The sequence below is a fragment of the Ylistrum balloti genome, unplaced genomic scaffold, assembly GCF_031769215.1.
Source record: "Ylistrum balloti isolate Yb309-2 unplaced genomic scaffold, AGI_CSIRO_Ybal_v1 Utg369752, whole genome shotgun sequence".
Lineage (NCBI taxonomy): Eukaryota > Metazoa > Mollusca > Bivalvia > Pectinida > Pectinidae > Ylistrum > Ylistrum balloti.
Genome location: NW_026781955.1, coordinates 567,367 through 587,157, shown reverse-complemented (window position 1 = coordinate 587,157; position 19,791 = coordinate 567,367). Strand labels below are relative to the sequence as shown.

Sequence of the window (19,791 nt, the reverse complement as noted above, 5' to 3'; positions counted from 1 at the left end):
TGGGTGACAGAGAATCATACCCTAGTGGGTGACAGAGAATCATACCCTAGTGGGTGACAGAGAATCATACCCTAGTGGGTGACAGAGAATCATACCCTAGTGGGTGACAGAGAATCTCACACTAGTGGGTGACAGAGAATCATACCCTAGTGGGTGACAGAGAATCATACCCTAGTGGGTGACAGAGAATCATACCCTAGTGGGTGACAGAGAATCATACCCTAGTGGGTGACATAGAATCATACCCTAGTGGGTGACAGAGAATCATACCCTAGTGGGTGACAGAGAATCTCACACTTGTGAGTGACAGAGAATCATACCCTAGTGGGTGACAGAGAATCTCACACTAGTGGGTGACAGAGAATCATACCCTAGTGGGTGACAGAGAATCATACCCTAGTGGGTGACAGAGAATCATACCCTAGTGGGTGACAGAGAATCATACCCTAGTGGGTGACAGAGAATCATACCCTAGTGGGTGACATAGAATCATACCCTAGTGGGTGGCATAGAATCATACCCTAGTGGGTGACAGAGAATCATACCCTAGTGGGTGACAGAGAATCATACCCTAGTGGGTGACAGAGAATCATACCCTAGTGGGTGACAGAGAATCATACCCTAGTGGGTGACATAGAATCATACCCTAGTGGGTGACAGAGAATCATACCCTAGTGGGTGACGGAGAATCATACCCTAGTGGGTGACGGAGAATCATACCCTAGTGGGTGACGGAGAATCATACCCTAGTGGGTGACATAGAATCATACCCTAGTGGGTGACAGAGAATCATACCCTAGTGGGTGACAGAGAATCATACCCTAGTGGGTGACGGAGAATCATACCCTAGTGGGTGACAGAGAATCATACCCTAGTGGGTGACAGAGAATCATACCCTAGTGGGTGACAGAGAATCATACCCTAGTGGGTGACAGAGAATCATACCCTAGTGGGTGACAGAGAATCATACCCTAGTGGGTGACATAGAGAATCATACCCTAGTGGGTGACAGAGAATCATACCCTAGTGGGTGACAGAGAATCATACCCTAGTGGGTGACAGAGAATCATACCCTAGTGGGTGACAGAGAATCATACCCTAGTGGGTGACAGAGAATCATACCCTAGTGGGTGACAGAGAATCATACCCTAGTGGGTGACAGAGAATCATACCCTAGTGGGTGACAGAGAATCATACCCTAGTGGGTGACAGAGAATCATACCCTAGTGGGTGACATACCCTAGAGAATCATACCCTAGTGGGTGACAGAGAATCATACCCTAGTGGGTGACAGAGAATCATACCCTAGTGGGTGACAGAGAATCATACCCTAGTGGGTGACATAGAATCATACCCTAGTGGGTGACAGAGAATCATACCCTAGTGGGTGACAGAGAATCATACCCTAGTGGGTGACATAGAATCATACCCTAGTGGGTGACAGAGAATCATACCCTAGTGGGTGACAGAGAACCATACCCTAGTGAGTGACAGAGAATCATACCCTAGTGGGTGACATAGAATCATACCCTAGTGGGTGACAGAGAATCATACCCTAGTGGGTGACAGAGAATCATACCCTAGTGGGTGACAGAGAATCATACCCTAGTGGGTGACAGAGAATCATACCCTAGTGGGTGACAGAGAATCATACCCTAGTGGGTGACGGAGAATCATACCCTAGTGGGTGACAGAGAATCATACCCTAGTGGGTGACATAGAATCATACCCTAGTGGGTGACAGAGAATCATACCCTAGTGGGTGACATAGAATCATACCCTAGTGGGTGACAGAGAATCATACCCTAGTGGGTGACAGAGAATCATACCCTAGTGGGTGACATAGAATCATACCATAGTGGGTGACAGAGAATCATAATCATGTGGGTGACAGAGAATAATACCCTTGTGGGTGACAGAAAATCATACCCTAGTGGGTGACGGAGAATCATACCCTAGTGGGTGACATAGAATCATACCCTAGTGGGTGACAGAGAATCATACCCTAGTGGGTGACAGAGAATCATACCCTAGTGGGTGACAGAGAATCATACCCTAGTGGGTGACAGAGAATCATACCCTAGTGGGTGACAGAGAATCATACCCTAGTGGGTGACAGAGAATCATACCCTAGTGGGTGACAGAGAATCATACCCTAGTGGGTGACATATACCCTAGAATCATACCCTAGTGGGTGACATAGAATCATACCCTAGTGGGTGACTTAGAATCATACCCTCGTGGGTGACCGAGAATCATACCCTAGTGGGTGACAGAGAATCATACCCTAGTGGGTGACAAAGAATCATACCCTAGTGGGTGACAGAGAATCATACCCTAGTGGGTGACAGAGAATCATACCCTAGTGGGTGACAGAGAATCATACCCTAGTGGGTGACAAAATCTCACACTTGTGGGTGACAGAGAATCATACCCTAGTGGGTGACAGAGAATCATACCCTAGTGGGTGACAGAGAATCATACCCTAGTGGGTGACAGAGAATCATACCCTAGTGGGTGACAGAGAATCATACCCTAGTGGGTGACAGAGAATCATACAATAGAGGGTGACAGAGAATCATACCCTAGTGGGTGACAGAGAATCATAGTGGGTGACAGAGAATCATACCCTAGTGGGTGACAGAGAATCATACCCTAGTGGGTGACAGAGAATCATACCCTAGTGGGTGACAGAGAATCATACACTAGTGGGTGACAGAGAATCATACCCTAGTGGGTGACAGAGAATCATACCCTAGTGGGTGACAGAGAATCATACCCTAGTGGGTGACAGAGAATCATACCCTAGTGGGTGACAGAGAATCATACCCTAGTGGGTGACAGAGAATCATACCCTAGTGGGTGGCATAGAATCATACCCTAGTGGGTGACAGAGAATCATACCCTAGTGGGTGGCATAGAATCATACCCTAGTGGGTGATAGAGAATCATACCCTAGTGGGTGACAGAGAATCATACCCTAGTGGGTGACAGAGAATCATACCCTAGTGGGTGACAGAGAATCATACCCTAGTGGGTGACATAGAATCATACCCTAGTGGGTGACAGAGAATCATACCCTAGTGGGTGACAGAGAATCATACCCTAGTGGGTGACAGAGAATCATACCCTAGTGGGTGACAGAATCATACCCTAGTGGGTGACAAGAGAATCTCACATTAGTGGGTGACAGAGAATCGTACCCTAGTGGGTGACAGAGAATCATACCCTAGTGGGTGACAGAGAATCATACCCTAGTGGGTGACAGAGAATCATACCCTAGTGGGTGACAGAGAATCATACCCTAGTGGGTGACAGAGAATCATACCCTAGTGGGTGGCATAGAATCATACCCTAGTGGGTGACAGAGAATCATACCCTAGTGGGTGACAGAGAATCATACCCTAGTGGGTGACATAGAATCATACCCTAGTGGGTGACATAGAATCATACCCTAGTGGGTGACATAGAATCATACCCTAGTGGGTGACATAGAATCATACCCTAGTGGGTGACATAGAATCATACCCTAGTGGGTGACATAGAATCATACCCTAGTGGGTGACATAGAATCATACCCTAGTGGGTGACATAGAATCATACCCTAGTGGGTGACATAGAATCATACCCTAGTGGGTGACAGAGAATCATACCCTAGTGGGTGACATAGAATCATGCCCTAGTGGGTGACAGAGAATCATACCCTAGTGGGTGACAGAGAATCATACCCTAGTGGGTGACATAGAATCATACCCTAGTGGGTGACAGAGAATCCTACCCTAGGGTGTGATAGACTTCATAATTTATGGTTAACCAAACCTTGTCCAGACTTAGAAATTTTGATAAAGAAAACAATTTTGTGAATCCTTCCATGAACTGATTCTATTAGCCTAATAGGTACAAATACAGACAACATGATGATAAAACACCTTTATAATATCATAAAACACCTATTAGATATTTCTCTTAGCCTAATAGGTACAAATTATAAAACACCTTCAGATATCTCTTAGCCTAATAGTGTACAAATTATAAAACACCTTGAGATATTCTTAGCCTAATAGTTACAAATTATAAAACACATTTTGAAGATATCTCTTAGCCTAATAGGTACAAATTATAAAACACCTTCAGATTTTCTTGTTAGACATATCATATCTTAGCCTTATAGGTATAGATTATAAAACACCTACAGATATCTCTTAGCCTAATAGGTACAAATTATAAAACACCAGATATTTCTTAGCCTAATAGGTACAAATTATAAAACACCTTCAGATATTTCTTAGCCTAATAGGTACAAATTATAAAACACCTTCAGATATTTCTTAGCCTAATAGGTACAAATTATAAAACACCTACAGATATCTCTTAGCCTAATTGGTACAAATTATAAAACACCTTCAGATATTTCTTAGCCTAATAGTTACAAATTATAAAACACCTAGAGCCTAATAGGTACAAATTATAAAACACCTAGCCTAATAGGTATTTATAAAACACCTAGGTACAAATTATAAAACACCTTCAGATATTTCTTAGCCTAATAGGTACAAATTATAAAACACCTTCAGATATTTCTTAGCCTAATAGGTACAAATTATAAAACACCTTCAGATATCTCGTAGCCTAATAGTTACAAATTATAAAACACCTACAGATATCTCTTAGCCTAATAGGTACAAATTATGAAACACCTTTTCTTAGCCTATATAAAACACCTTCTATTTCTTAGCCTAATAGGTACAAATTATGAAACACCTTCAGATATTTCTTAGCCTAATAGGTACAAATTATAAAACACCTTCAGATATTTCTTAGCCTAATAGGTACAAATTATAAAACACCTACAGATATCTCTTAGCCTAATAGTTACAAATTATAAAACACCTTCAGATATTTCTTAGCCTAATAGGTACAAATTATAAAACACCTTCAGATATTTCTTAGCCTAATAGTTACAAATTATAAAACACCTACAGATATCTCTTAGCCTAATAGGTACAAATTATAAAACACCTTCAGATATTTCTTAGCCTAATAGGTACAAATTATAAAACACCTACAGATATCACTAAGCCTAATAGGTATAAATTATAAAACACCTTCAGATATCTCGTAGCCTAATAGGTACAAATTATGAAACACCTTCAGATATCTCTTAGCCAAATTATATAGATATTTCTTAGCCTAATAGCAAATTATAAAACACCTAAGATATTTCTTAGCCTAATACAAATTATAAAACACCTACAGATATTTCTTAGCCTAATAGGTACAAATTATAAAACACCTTCAGATATTTCTTAGCCTAATAGGTACAAATTATAAAACACCTTCAGATATTTCTTAGCCTAATAGGTACAAATTATAAAACACCTACAGATATCACTAAGCCTAATAGGTACAAATTATAAAACACCTTCAGATATTTCTTATCCTAATAGTTACAAATTATAAAACACCTACAGATATCTCTTAGCCTAATAGGTACAAATTATAAAACACCTTCAGATATCTCTTAGCCTAATTGGTACAAATTATAAAACACCTTCAGATATTTCTTAGCCTAATAGTTACAAATTATAAAATACCTACAGCTATCTCTTAGCCTAATAGGTACAAATTATAAAACACCTACAGATATCACTAAGCGTAATAGGTACAAATTATAAAACACCTACAGATATCACTAAGCCTAATAGGTACAAATTATAAAACACCTACAGATATCTCTAAGCCTAATAGGTATCAAAAATAAAACTACATGTATCTGTTGTAGCCCATCTGGCCCTAATAGCAAATATGTTAGACCCTTAGGCCATGAAATTCACAAATTTGGCAAGCATCTTAAGATGCTTGCATTCATGAGGATTCAATTTGACCCCTTTTGGCCCCTTGGGAATGGGGACTGTATAATTCACATTTTCTTTCATCTTAGGCCAGAGAAAATTTCTGCAAAATTTCATTGAAATTGGATCAGGGGCTTTTGAGAAGTCGAAAGTGTTAAAACTGTTTATTGACGCACAGCGCCAGATGAAGGGTATTAGGATAGATCACCATCAGACTTTGTCTCAGGTGACCTAAAAACCTCCTTTTGTACAAGTATAGTGTCAAAGTTTTGTCTGAAGCAATTGAACAGTTAATGTGACTTCTGTTTGACCACAAAGTTGGGACCCAATAAAAAATTATTTCAGAAATAATTTGTCATATTTGAAATTTGTTATTAAATAATAACTGAATTTGCCAGATGACCAATACAGGCCTATAAGGACACAGTATTGTTCGGAAGATAGTAAAAAATAACATTTTCAACCAAAACATTTTTTTTTTAAAAGGATTAAAAAGTTAAAGATCAGAAGAGAAATATTTATATTTATATAGAGGGCCATACGACAATCATGAAGATATAAATGACACAAACTCGACAGTTTATAGCCACTTTTTATTTATTCAATAAATAGAAAATTTACCATCACCACACTCACTCTTCAATGCTAATCTGGTAATCATCTTAAAGGGCTATGTTATAGCTAAAAACAGTGTAATACATTATATACAGGTTTATCTAGCTTGACTTTCTATCAGAATAAGTTTAGTGGGCATCAGAATATCAGGAAAAAATCCTATTTATTATGACACCTTTGCAAAATACATTTTGTAAGAAATGAGCAAGTAACCATGTAATTTGTCAGTTCACAATTTCTGAAATTTACACCAAATTTCTCCCTAAAGATTGAACATTTACTACTCTAACTATAGGAACAGATATAACAGCACGTGATTTTGATTGTATAGACTTACCACGTATTACCAGTATTTATAGTGTATTGTGTATGAAATAATATGTTCTTAATCTTACCCTATCTTATGAAATACATCGACCAGCATCCTTATTTATCACATAATCTGACTGTTATCCAGTGAATTTGCCCATGTAAGCTTTTTGCATATGCAACCACACATGTTATATACCTCAGAACATTTTTCATTGGCTGTACCAATCAGAAATTGATTGTGGTGTCATGATAAAGACAATGACATCATGTCACAAATTGAACATGACACATCCAAATTGCTGTCTCTGTTTGATCCCTTCCTCAAAACTTGACTTTAAGACACAACTTCTCGGAGTTATATGAGAAAAAATATCTTAAGTTTATTATCAGCTCATATTTTATGCAAAAAGTCTTAATTTTTACTTTTGCTCATTAAGACTCTCAAAACTAATTAACTTCAAAGACTTGTATCCTAAAATTTCATATGAAATAAAATCTAATTTAAGATCCTGTATCTACTTGACATACAGCTATGTTATAGATACATGTGTGTGAAGCTGTTCATTTCATCTGCGTGATTTCTCACTTTACTACATATACTACATCATCAGGTCAGAAATGTCACAGTTTTTTTTTTGCAGTGATATGAAATAATCAAAACCAAATATGCAAAACTTTGAACAATTATTTGTGAAAAAAAAATATTTTTGGTGAAAATTGTTTGAGAATATACCAACGACTCGTAAAAATTACTTTATCACATCTAATCCCACATTTCCAGCACCTAATACTACATGTATATTTCTCACTCCCAACACCACATTTTTGGCATGTAACACCACAAATCTCACCACTAACACCACATTTCTGGCACACAACAAAATTCTCACACCTAACACCAAATTTCTGGCACATAATGCCACCATTCTCACACAACATTTGTGGCATGTGACACTAAAATGCTCACACCTAACACCATATTTTTCACACATAACACCACATGTCTGGCACATAATGCCACCATTCTCACACCTAACACAACATTTGCGGCATGTGACACCATATTTTTCACATCTGTCACCACATTTCTGGCACGTAACACCACATTTCTCACACTTGCACCTAACCACACGTCTTACACCAAATACTTCCATCATATACCATTAACATACCCGTTAGTGCATTGTCACCCCCAGGTCACAACCTTGGAGAGGTTGTTGGTTGTGTCTGAACTCAATAACACATACATATGGAAGCTAGTTATAATGTGTACACTCTCTTGTTATTAGCTGCTAAGTAATGCTGTCCATGGCTGTAGCTGTTCATTATAATTCTTCTTTTACATCGAATTTAGCCCATAATATAACCTTTCCGATTGAGTTCTTGAAATTCTTGCTGTTTTTCACTGCAAAAGGAAACATTAATTCTTTAATATGTTCATCTCGTAGAAAAGAAAATAAGATTATTTAGTAGAGAAATGATACATAATGTATAAATTTCATCTTCTTGAAAATGAAGCCTTTCGAGTTAGATCCAAAATTGAAGTTTTCTTAATTCCAGACACTCTAGTCAAGTAATTTTACAACTCCGTTAGCCCTTAGCATTCCGGCCTGTCAATTGATACCGGTAGTTACAAGTGGGGAAATTTCAAGTATCAATGAATTATTCTGCAGTGATCATGTAATCAAGACAATAAATTGAAAAGAAGAAATCAAATATCAAAAGTGAGTTATTTTTTCCATTTCAAATCCCTAATAATCTAAGGTTAAATAAAAACTTTATCGGAACATTTAGTAGTGTTACCACAGAGGTTTACTCAGAACATTTGGTAGAGTTACCACAGAGGTTTACTCAGAACATTTGGTAGTGTTACCACAGAGGTTTACTGAGGTACTCAGAACATTTGGTAGAGTTACCACAGAGGTTTACTCAGAACATTTGGTAGAGTTACCACAGAGGTTTACTCAGAACATTTGGTAGAGTTACCACAGAGGTTTACTGAGGTACTCAGAACATTTGGTAGAGTTACCACAGAGGTTTACTCAGAACATTTGGTAGAGTTACCACAGAGGTTTACTCAGAACATTTGGTAGTGTTACCACAGAGGTTTACTCAGAACATTTGGTAGTGTTACCACAAAGGTTTACTCAGAACATTTGGTAGAGTTACCACAGAGGTTTACTCCGAACATTTGGTAGTGTTACCACAGAGGTTTACTCAGAACATTTGGTAGTGTTACCACAGAGGTTTACTCAGAACATTTGGTAGTGTTACCACAGAGGTTTACTCAGAACATTTGGTAGAGTTACTACAGAGGTTTACTCAGAACATTTGGTAGTGTTACCACAGAGGTTTACTCAGAACATTTGGTAGAGTTACTACAGAGGTTTACTCAGAACATTTGGTAGTGTTACCACAGAGGTTTACTCAGAACATTTGGTAGTGTTACCACAGAGGTTTACTGAGGTACTCTGAACATTTGGTAGTGTTACCACAGAGGTTTACTCAGAACATTTGGTAGTGTTACCACAGAGGTTTACTCAGAACATTTAGTAGTGTTACCACAGAGGTTTACTCAGAACATTTAGTAGTGTTACCACAGAGGTTTTCTCAGAACATTTGGTAGTGTTACCACAGAGGTTTTCTCAGAACATTTGGTAGTGTTACCACAGAGGTTTACTCAGAACATTTGGTAGTGTTACCACAGAGGTTTACTCAGAACATTTGGTAGTGTTACCACAGAGGTTTACTCAGAACATTTGGTAGTGTTACCACAGAGGTTTACTCAGAACATTTGGTAGTGTTACCACAGAGGTTTACTCAGAACATTTGGTAGTGTTACCACAGAGGTTTTCTCAGAACATTTGGTAGTGTTACCACAGAGGTTTTCTCAGAACATTTGGTAGTGTTACCACAGAGGTTTTCTCAGAACATTTGGTAGTGTTACCACAGAGGTTTTCTCAGAACATTTGGTAGTGTTACCACAGAGGTTTTCTCAGAACATTTGGTAGTGTTACCACAGAGGTTTACTCAGAACATTTGGTAGTGTTACCACAGAGGTTTTCTCAGAACATTTGGTAGTGTTACCACAGAGGTTTTCTCAGAACATTTGGTAGTGTTACCACAGAGGTTTTCTCAGAACATTTGGTAGTGTTACCACAGAGGTTTACTCAGAACATTTGGTAGTGTTACCACAGAGGTTTTCTCAGAACATTTGGTAGTGTTACCACAGAGGTTTACTCAGAACATTTAGTAGTGTTACCACAGAGGTTTTCTCAGAACATTTGTTAGTGTTACCACAGAGGTTTTCTCAGAACATTTGTTAGTGTTACAACAGAGGTTTTCTCAGAACATTTGGTAGTGTTACAACAGAGGTTTACTGAGGTACTCCGAACATTTGGTAGTGTTACCACAGAGGTTTACTCAGAATATTTGGTAGTGTTACAACAGAGGTTTACTGAGGTACTCCGAACATTTGGTAGTGTTACCACAAAGGTTTATTCAGAACATTTGGTAGTGTTACAACAGAGGTTCATCCAGCCAAGTTTCAGTTAAATAACTATGTGACATGGTTTTATTACTTGAGAATTGTTTTAAAATCTCTATACAGAATAAGCTGAAACTATTTTTGAAATGTAAAAATACTGTAATAATCTTGTAAACACATGATTCCCGGAACTGGAAGTAGGTCAGGATAACAAAATTTTGCAAAGGTTGAAACTAATCATGAAACCGACTCCGGAAATGGCTAACTTGAATGACAGCTGCTGTTTCATGTTAAGTTTTTCATATCAAATAAATACCGGCTTTTCCAGGATTTTTTTGGAAGGGATTGTGAAAAATTGAAATCAAAACAAATAATAAAATTGAAATTGAATGAGGATCAGATCAGAGAGACTATCGGCCTATATAAACAAGATCTCAACAACAGGGACTTAAGAGGGTATTGAAATTACTGATAGGAGACAAGGGAAGGGAGATAACATCTTCATTACCCATATTTTTCTTTGGCAGTTCATCAAACTCCGCCGGCGAAAGATCCTTATTTTTGGAGTCCTGAAAGTAGAAATAAGTATTTGTTAAATGCAAAGTCAAACATTTCATAACTAAATGAAGTTAACAATAATTGTTACAAGCAGACTTCCTCTACCCAACTTTAAAACACATGGGAAGTGCAAACTCCACACGAGATGCTGGCTAGATCACATGTATAACATGTATACATGTATGCTTAATTTCAATTTAAAGGATAAGGGTTTGTTTTAAATACATTAATTCTTTGAGACAAAGTTTGAAATTATGCTGTTAATAAATCTTGCTTGATCTAAAAACATTTAAAGGGATACTCAGGACAATATGCAAATTCTAGATATAGCATGTTTTGTTCTTCTTTAAGAACCATTTCTAATGAATTTTCATTGTATCTTCAGCACAAGGATAGCTTTCCTGTGGTCAATGGGGCAGACAAAATTGACAGAAATTCTCTTGCCAAATTAAAAATTGGACTGCTTAAATATAGCACATTTATCAAATGAACATTTTGAAAATGAAGCTAGAAGTGTTGAATCCAAGCGACAGTACAATTAAACTGTGAAGAGATCAATTTCTTCTGTATGAGTTATCTAGAACACATACATGCTGAGTATCTGGAGGAGAACATGACTATTCGAATGACGGATAAAGATGAAAAAAATAAATAGATTCACTGTAATGCTAGCGTGTATGGTCAATGGTTAAAACATTCGAAATTTTTATTTTTTGTTGTTGTTTTTATCTCCAAACTATCATATATGACCGACGACTTTTACATATAACTATGTGAAGGGAGGTAATCCAATATGGCGGATGCAGAACTCGGGAATGATAACCCCAAGAATGGCATGTTCCTGCATATAATGTGCATCCCCCCTTTTTGACATGTCAGTTTTAGCTTGAAAAAGTGTGCTCTATACGCGGAAATTTACGGTATCCTACATATGATACAGCTAAAAGATACTTAACTGCACAGGTGTAAACATGTTTGGGTCCAATCAGGACAACTTGAAAATTAGTATAGCTAGATCTATGTAGATTTGTAAAATTTTTATGACATAGCTTCTAATAAAATCTAACTTGTCCAGATCATCCATTTAAGACTAAACGATAATATAACTTACATATGGTTGTCCAACAGCATAGGTTGCACCTTTGACCTCGAGGGAGAAGCTTTGGAAGATGAAGTAAGTTGTCATACCATCTGCTCTGTTGACCATGCAGGACACCTGATTTTCACTAGCATGAAAAATGCCGATTTCCCAGTCCTGAAACACATTGTCGATAGGAAGACACTGTCAATATTCTTTATAACAATAATTACCACAGATTCCATTCATACATTATTTTATTGAAAAGTTGTATCATCTACCTCGATACCAGCCAAATATCCATGCCCAGAGATAAGCCTAAGCAGAACTTCCTGTAGTTGAGGAGAGACATCATGCTGATGTTTTATCCATCTCTAAAGTTAGAAATTGTTAGCTGCTTGGGCTAATTGCTTTATAGACAGGGCACGTACCCTCAAGTAATCACACACATCAAGTCTCAACTTCTATCTAAACAAGAATTCCACAGAAGTTGGTGTGTTGCCTGCCCAGCAAGGTTTCTGAAGATGAGTTTTATGGAACAATAGCCATAGATATTCATTGTATTTATTCCATTTATATAATTTGTCCATTTGTTTGAGATGTGATGAGTAAACTTGCAGATTAGATGTTTTATGTCGAAGGGAACGAAATCCCAAGGATAGATCTGTATATTTCACTTATGATCCTTGCTTAAATGTTGTCAAAATTATGTACAGGTATGAAAAGGGCAAACAGAAAGAGGAACAAAGTCACAAGTAAGTGGACTCTCTGAAGATTTTTTAACAGTACAAAAAAAAAACACATAGTCAAATCTCTTTATCTTAAGAACAAATGCTGGCAGTATGAAAAGTTTTATTAACATGTTATTTCCAGGTTCCGAATTTCACGGAGGAATTATACGTACCTCATTGGTTCCTCCCATGGCTTGGTAGGTAAATGTATACTGGATGTTACCCTATCAAACACAATGGAACACTTTAAGATATTCTCAGACATATGTAGATGGAAAATTAATTCACTGAAAAATATTAACACTGCTTAATTACTATGAGTTCCCTTTTTATTTAATCATGACTGTACATAACCATTAACATGGATCTGAGAAGTACAAGTTAGGAATTTGACACTTTCATCTTTTGATACAGACAATATCAATACAGATGTAAAAACATGGAAGATTTTGTATAATCTCTAGATCCTTAATAGTAGCAACATGTTTATTGCACAAGAAGAGTATATTAGAAATCGAGAGGACGGATTATTAAAGGAAATGATTATTACAGGAGGGGTGTCAATTTCAACAGAAGGGGTGAATATTACACGAGGAACATAAATTCAAAGACATATTATTAAAGGAGATGATTACAACAAAGGGTGGGGTCAATTTTTTACAGCAGGGGCAGATTTTTATATTACAGGAGAGGTGGCATGTCAAAAAGAGGATGATTAGGCCTCTTACAGGAAGGGTGATTATTACAGGAGAAATGATTTAATATTATTGGATTTAACTATTACAGGAGGGTGGCGATTTGAACAGGAGAGGTGATTAGGCCTATAACAGGTGGGGTGATAGCCTTACTCTAATTACAGTAGGGGTGGTTTTAACTGGAGGAACGATACATATACATGGCTATGATTATATCGGAGTGATGATTATTGCCAAAGGAGGGGTTATAAATGGGAGTGATTATAAAGTTTGAGTGTTGAGGACATCAACATTGAGCTACACAGAAAAAAATGGATCTTTAGTTTAGACATTAGAAAGAGCAGACACGTATATAACGTCTCTGGAAAGAGCTAGGGGTTGTCAAAGAGGATAGAACAGATATTTGTAGTGAACGTAGGAATGAATAATATGCTTGTGGTAATTAGTAACATTTCCAAAAGTGATCATTCGTAAAACATAACAATGCACGTTCAAAGCATTGGCCAGTAGCCATTCACGGTCATTGACAAGTATACGGGGTTTAATTTGAGGCGACACCGGACACCTCAACTGATTGCCCTAAGCCTACGTTTTTTCTTACCCAATCTACTGTTATTGATTTCGGTGCAGGATCGGGTCTAATATTGAACCGTCTTGAGGCCACAAGTTTCTCATCGCTGCAAAATGCCGAGGAAATAAAGATGAATAAATAAATTAGGCAGTTCATTGCCATACCGTACAGTGTAAATGTCAAGCAATACAGCTAAACGTGGTTATATGTTTTAGTCCAATAGAAGTTCGCAACACGGACCAATCAAACAGCTGTATTTTATGGTTCAAAGGTCATAGGTCGTGGGATCATGAAAATTAGCAACCAATCAGAGTTTTCTAACTATCATGGGCAAAGTTCATAGTTCAGTCACTTTTCAAGATGGCAGCGCCCATACGGTTTGACGGGAAAGTGGTTCTGGTGACAGGTGCAGGAAATGGTAAGATTTCCTTTAAAATCTTGGATTAAAGTGTAATACATGATGTTCAAATCATACACAAAATACATACTCATTTTAAAAAATTGTTATAACTTCTAATGGACTTTAGTCCACCGAAATCTAGGCTATTGCCTCGAAGCTGTCTTTTTTTTATCAGTCAAGTGACAAGAAGTCAGTCCACTGTCCAATGTGTAAATGAGAAGAATTTGTTTGCTTCTTTTCTTCATAGTTTTATTAATTTTAACCTCGGCGATTTAATACCGTTTGAAGTGAATCTAGTGATCGATGTGCATCCTTGAGGATATGATACTTTCGATTTAGGCTACATATACGTCGGACCGTCAAACTGAGCTGGACGATTTGACCAAAGTCCATCTTGGCCCCTGGCAGAAATCAACGATAGTGACATGTTTTTAAACGCATTTAAACAATTCCCTTTCAGAAAATGTATGTTTAATATTACATGTCTGACTTACTGTCTGCTTTTTTCATACAATTCATGTATGCATTGTTCAAGTTAGCAGTTAAAGCTGTTGAAATTGGATCAGGTCACAAAATAGGACGAGATATACAATTCATGTATGCATTGTTCAAGTTAACAGTTAAAGCTGTTGAAATTGGATCAGGTCACAAAATAGGACGAGATATACAATTCATGTATGCATTTTTCAAGTTAACAGTTAAAGCTGTTGAGATTAGATCAGGTCACAAAATAGGACGAGATATCAGCAATAGGCCTGCATATAAAGTCTCATTCATAATCATCAACATCTATTGATATATCTAAATCATTTTGGTTATTTATGTACGATAATGTTCAATGATAGAAAATTGTAAATTATAGAGTCTGTGGTAGTATGTACAGAAAAGACATTTTTTTATCATGACTGCATTGCAGACAAAAAAGTAGTAGACATGCATGCATATATCCAGGCTTTCATGTCATCAAATTCTAACTACAACCAGCAGTGTCTAAACTTTAAATATGAAAGCAATTAAAAGGACACCTTTATCATTTTTGGGCAATAGTTTTACTTGTTATGCAGACTTTATGTTGGTACAAGCTTGATGTTGGCTGTTATCAAGACTTTATCACAGACGAGATACTGAAGTGCAATGTACTATGTTAATGAGCACTAACTTTATTTACAGGTCTCGGGAAACAGTATGCATTGGACTTTGCGCAACGCGGTGCTTCAGTTGTCGGTAAAAGATTTGTTATTATATAAAATAACATTTAACAAGAAATATTATTAAAAGTGCTGTTTTTTTATACTGATTTACTGACTAGACAGGGCCCAAGGTTGAACACATATCCTGAATCACTTGGCTTGCACAAGATGTGTCTTACAAAAAAATGTTTTGTAATTTTGAAAAATTCTTTTTCATACAATTCATGGAATATTAGTTATCTGGTATATTTATCTACCAGACTCAGTGTTAGACTGTGTGCAGATACAAATACAACAGCCTGGGCAGGATGTATGACAATTTTTTTTTTCAAAATGCAACCACCTTGGAAAATTGAGCCCAAGAAATTTTGCCTGTCTATGATAATAAACTTGAGACATGAAAAAATATAATGTATATTTGATTGTCAGATGTATAAGTTCTGTATAAAATTCAATGTGATATGTCAGTTGGTTTATAGTCACCAAAATATGATACAACAGTACATGTATTTTGTTGATAATATGTAAATAACATTAGAACAATAAATCAGATTAATCATTTTTGTGACTTAACATATTCATAACACAATTGAAGTCTGGTAAATTGCAAACCATTTTCCCCAAACTTGGCATGGAAGAATTCTGTGTTTTGGTTAAGAAGAACAGTAAGTAGGGGATGGTGTTTGTTAATACCACATTTAAGGAGATGCATAAATGGTTAGTGATTTTGCTGTTTGTCATGAAAAAAAAAAAAAAGATTTCAGTCACAATGTATAGAAATGATCTGTGTTTTAAGGAAAGTCCGTAAATCCACCTGTATGAATGACATAATTTTCAAGACTGTTCTTTTGAAATCTTCACCTTTATGTTTTAGTGAATGACCTTGGTGGAAACTTCAAGGGTGAAGGTTCAGGGACCAGAGCTGCTGATGTTGTTGTCAATGAAATCAAGGCTAAGGGTGGAAAGGCTGTCGCTAACTACAGTAATTCTCTGTTTTCAATTTTTATGTCCCGTACACTAATATTCACACTGTAAAATAGTGAGGAATATGCATCCTCGTCAGGTGCTTTTAAATCACACTTCGTTTGTGGTTCATCTATCAATTTCAAATATCTTTCACTCACACTCTCTCAGCAATTGGATGCTGGATTTCCAGTAATAAAGTATTCATAAGAACTTGAAGAGTTTAGATTGGGGCAATTATCTTTTATTTTATTATTTTTTATGTTATATCATCCTTTGAGCAAATTAAGGTTTTTGCTTTTTAATTTCTTCTCTTTATTCTTTTTTATAAACTTTGTTATCATGTGAATGCTTTAGTTTATTGTAATATTGTAATTTAATATATTGATAAATTTTTCATAGATTCTGTTGAAGAGGGAGAGAAATTAGTGCAGACAGCTCTTGAAAACTTTGGAAAGATAGGTAAGTAGAAATAAACAGAATTTTCCCCTGCTTTGCTTGTTTAAATCACTTTTAAAAATGATGTGTAGAAATCATTCTACTTTCAGCATTGAAGTCTGGCCATTGTTGTGTTTTGGTACATTACTGTTAAGGTACAATAATTTCTACAGATTATTACTGCTGTGATATTTTAATGCTCTGTACCAAGTTACCAAAATTTTTGTTTTACAAGTAGTGTTACAGCTTTCAGGTTTTAATTTGGCCATAGAAATCAACAGCAAATTGTAGTAATAGTACAGATAGAAAAACTATCTGTTTAGAATAATGATTTCTTGTAAGGATAATGACAAACAAAGCTTTTACATTAGTAATAGGTGTATTTGGTTTACATCTCTGTCAGTTAGGTAGGAAAGTATACACATGTAGTAATCACTTGTTTAAGTGAGAGTGCATGTGTCCAGGATATCACCATGCATTAGATATCTCATAAATCCATAACCAGATTTGGTTCACATGCACATAGCATCATTCACCAGATAGATTGCGGTGGTCCCAATTTGGATAAGGGTCAAAGGTCACCTTCACGGATAATACATTGATGTACAAGATTGGAATCAGGAGGGGGATCTATGTGCACCCTTGTTTAATTTTGTTTTATTATTTCTAAAATAACTTCTTCTGAAATCAGAGGAAGACATTTTGTAGATGAATATACCTAGGTGGTCATGTTGTTACTTAAATTTGCAGAGAGGGGAGATCCTGAATTCCAGTGTACAATGAATGATCTATTTATACAACAAAGATAGATCCCATGTTCTTTGTTCATGATTTATGAGAAAACTTGATGAAATTGAGCTTACATGAATTGTGAGGTATCATTAATGGTATTATGTTTCAGATGTTATCGTCAATAATGCTGGTATCCTGCGAGACAGATCCTTCGCCAGGATCAGCGACACTGACTGGGGTGAGTTTGGTATACAGCGTATACTGACAAAAAGTGGCTGTCATTATCAACATGACTGTCTTGATACAGACTGAGAAATTGAGTAACTGTGATGCTGTGGTTAATACACAATCAGCTATTAGGACTGCTCACCCTTTTTTCCGAGAGGGGCCATGATAACTCATTTGATTAAAGTATTGGCCTTCAGAATGTTGGATGAAAATCCATGTTATGTCGTTTGACGCCATCTGCCTGTGACAGTTTGTGTTTCTCACTAAGTTTAGAAATTTCTTTGTGCAAGGTACTTCACCCTTATTGCTGTGGAGGCATACACAAAGCTTCTTGTATGTTGTCCAGTGAGAAAGCTACCAACCTCTACAAGGCAGCCCACCATAAAATGACCCAGGCTATCTATGGGATGATCAACCCAGCAAACACTTAAAATGACCCTGGCTATCTGTGGGATGATCAACCCAGCAAACACTTAAAATGACCCGGGCTATCTATAGTATGATCAACCCAGCAAACGCTTAAAATGACCCTGGCTGTCTATAGGATGATCAACCCAGCAAACACTTAAAATGACCCTGGGTATCTATGGGATGATCAACCCAGCAAACATTTAAAATGACCCAGGCTATCTATAGGATGATCAACCCAGCAAACACTTAAAATGACCCAGGCTATCTATGGGATGATCAACCCAGCAAACACTTAAAATGACCCAGGCTATCTATGGGATGATCAACCCAGCAAACACTTAAAATGACCCTGGTTATCTATGGGATGATCAACCCAGCAAATGCTTAAAATGACCCGGGTTATCTGTGGGATGATCAACCCAGCAAACACTTAAAATGACCCGGGCTGTCTATGGGATGATCGACCCAGCAAACACTTAAAATGACCCAGGCTATCTGTGGGATGATCAACCCAGCAAACACTTAAAATGACCCTGGCTATCTATGGGATGTTAAACCCAGCAAACACTTAAAATGACCCAGGCTATCTATGGGATGATCAACCCAGCAAACACTTAAAATGACCCTGGCTATCTATGGGATGATCAACCCAGCAAACAAAACCCCTTGTTTTCATGATTTGATATAAAAAGAGAAACCTACCCTTCTTATAAAGTTAACATTGGATACTTTTGTTTCTTGCATATTGACCAATGTTAATGTTTTATTTAAATTTTCTTTTGTTTGAATATAGTAAATTAACATTTCTAAATTCGAATCGCATCATATATAGATGTATACTGTGAAGTATCGGTACATGTGAAAGGAATATTTGAATTTGACTGTTTTATTTCAGACCTTATCCAGAAAGTTCACTTGAGAGGTGCATTCCAGGTCAGCAGAGCAGCATGGCCACACATGAAGAAACAGAATTATGGCAGGTAGGTTCTGACTGTATGTAATAAATGAACTATTTTGCCCACCAGATTTTGAAATAATTTCTGACTTTAGTTTCAGTTTATTCATGTTTGAAAATATTGATATAATTCATAATTTTAAGATATACAGATGTCTCAATTATCACGGCTTGTGATGTATGATAACTTGAAGGGAACTTTGATATGATTTTACTTTTAATTTGAAAACCTGTTTTAAGAAACAAAATTATGTTAAGATTGGCTGATGATGGCCACTGAAATGAATTAAGATTTTTGAAATTCTTTTGTTGTGATTTTGTAGAATAATCAATGTGACCTCAGCTGCTGGTATCTATGGAAACTTTGGACAGGCCAACTACAGTGCTGGTAGGTACATTCTAACACAGGCCAACTACAGTGTTAATAGGTACATTCTAACACAGGTCAACTACAGTGCTGGTAGGTACATTCTAACACAGGTCAACTACAGTGCTGGTAGGTACATTCTAACACAGGTCAACTACAGTGCTGGTAGGTACATTCTAACACAGGCCAACTACAGTGGTGGTAGGTA

The 19,791-nt window shown here is 36.9% G+C and overlaps 2 protein-coding genes across 2 annotated transcripts in view; one reads left to right on the top strand and one right to left on the bottom strand.

Moving 5' to 3' along the window:
- Window positions 1–7,516: 7,516 nt before the first annotated feature.
- Window positions 7,517–14,075, bottom strand: LOC132543328 (myeloid-derived growth factor-like). The gene is made up of 5 exons (XM_060206817.1): window positions 13,930–14,075; window positions 12,807–12,857; window positions 11,936–12,079; window positions 10,775–10,835; window positions 7,517–8,184 (listed from the first exon to the last, which is right to left on the bottom strand). The coding sequence occupies exons 1-5, from the start codon at window positions 14,059–14,061 to the stop codon at window positions 8,105–8,107; spliced, it is 468 nt and encodes a 155-aa protein (XP_060062800.1). The 5' UTR covers window positions 14,062–14,075; the 3' UTR covers window positions 7,517–8,104.
- A 169-nt stretch (window positions 14,076–14,244) lies between these two features.
- LOC132543279 (peroxisomal multifunctional enzyme type 2-like) overlaps window positions 14,245–19,791 on the top strand; it is a 31,223-nt gene continuing 25,676 nt past the window's right edge. The window contains exons 1-7 of the mRNA XM_060206762.1: window positions 14,245–14,317; window positions 15,470–15,523; window positions 16,364–16,471; window positions 16,855–16,914; window positions 17,792–17,860; window positions 19,157–19,241; window positions 19,540–19,604. Of these exons, the coding sequence (XP_060062745.1) occupies window positions 14,260–14,317; window positions 15,470–15,523; window positions 16,364–16,471; window positions 16,855–16,914; window positions 17,792–17,860; window positions 19,157–19,241; window positions 19,540–19,604 (499 nt within the window). The 5' untranslated portion in view covers window positions 14,245–14,259. The remainder of the gene's footprint in view (window positions 14,318–15,469; window positions 15,524–16,363; window positions 16,472–16,854; window positions 16,915–17,791; window positions 17,861–19,156; window positions 19,242–19,539; window positions 19,605–19,791) is intronic.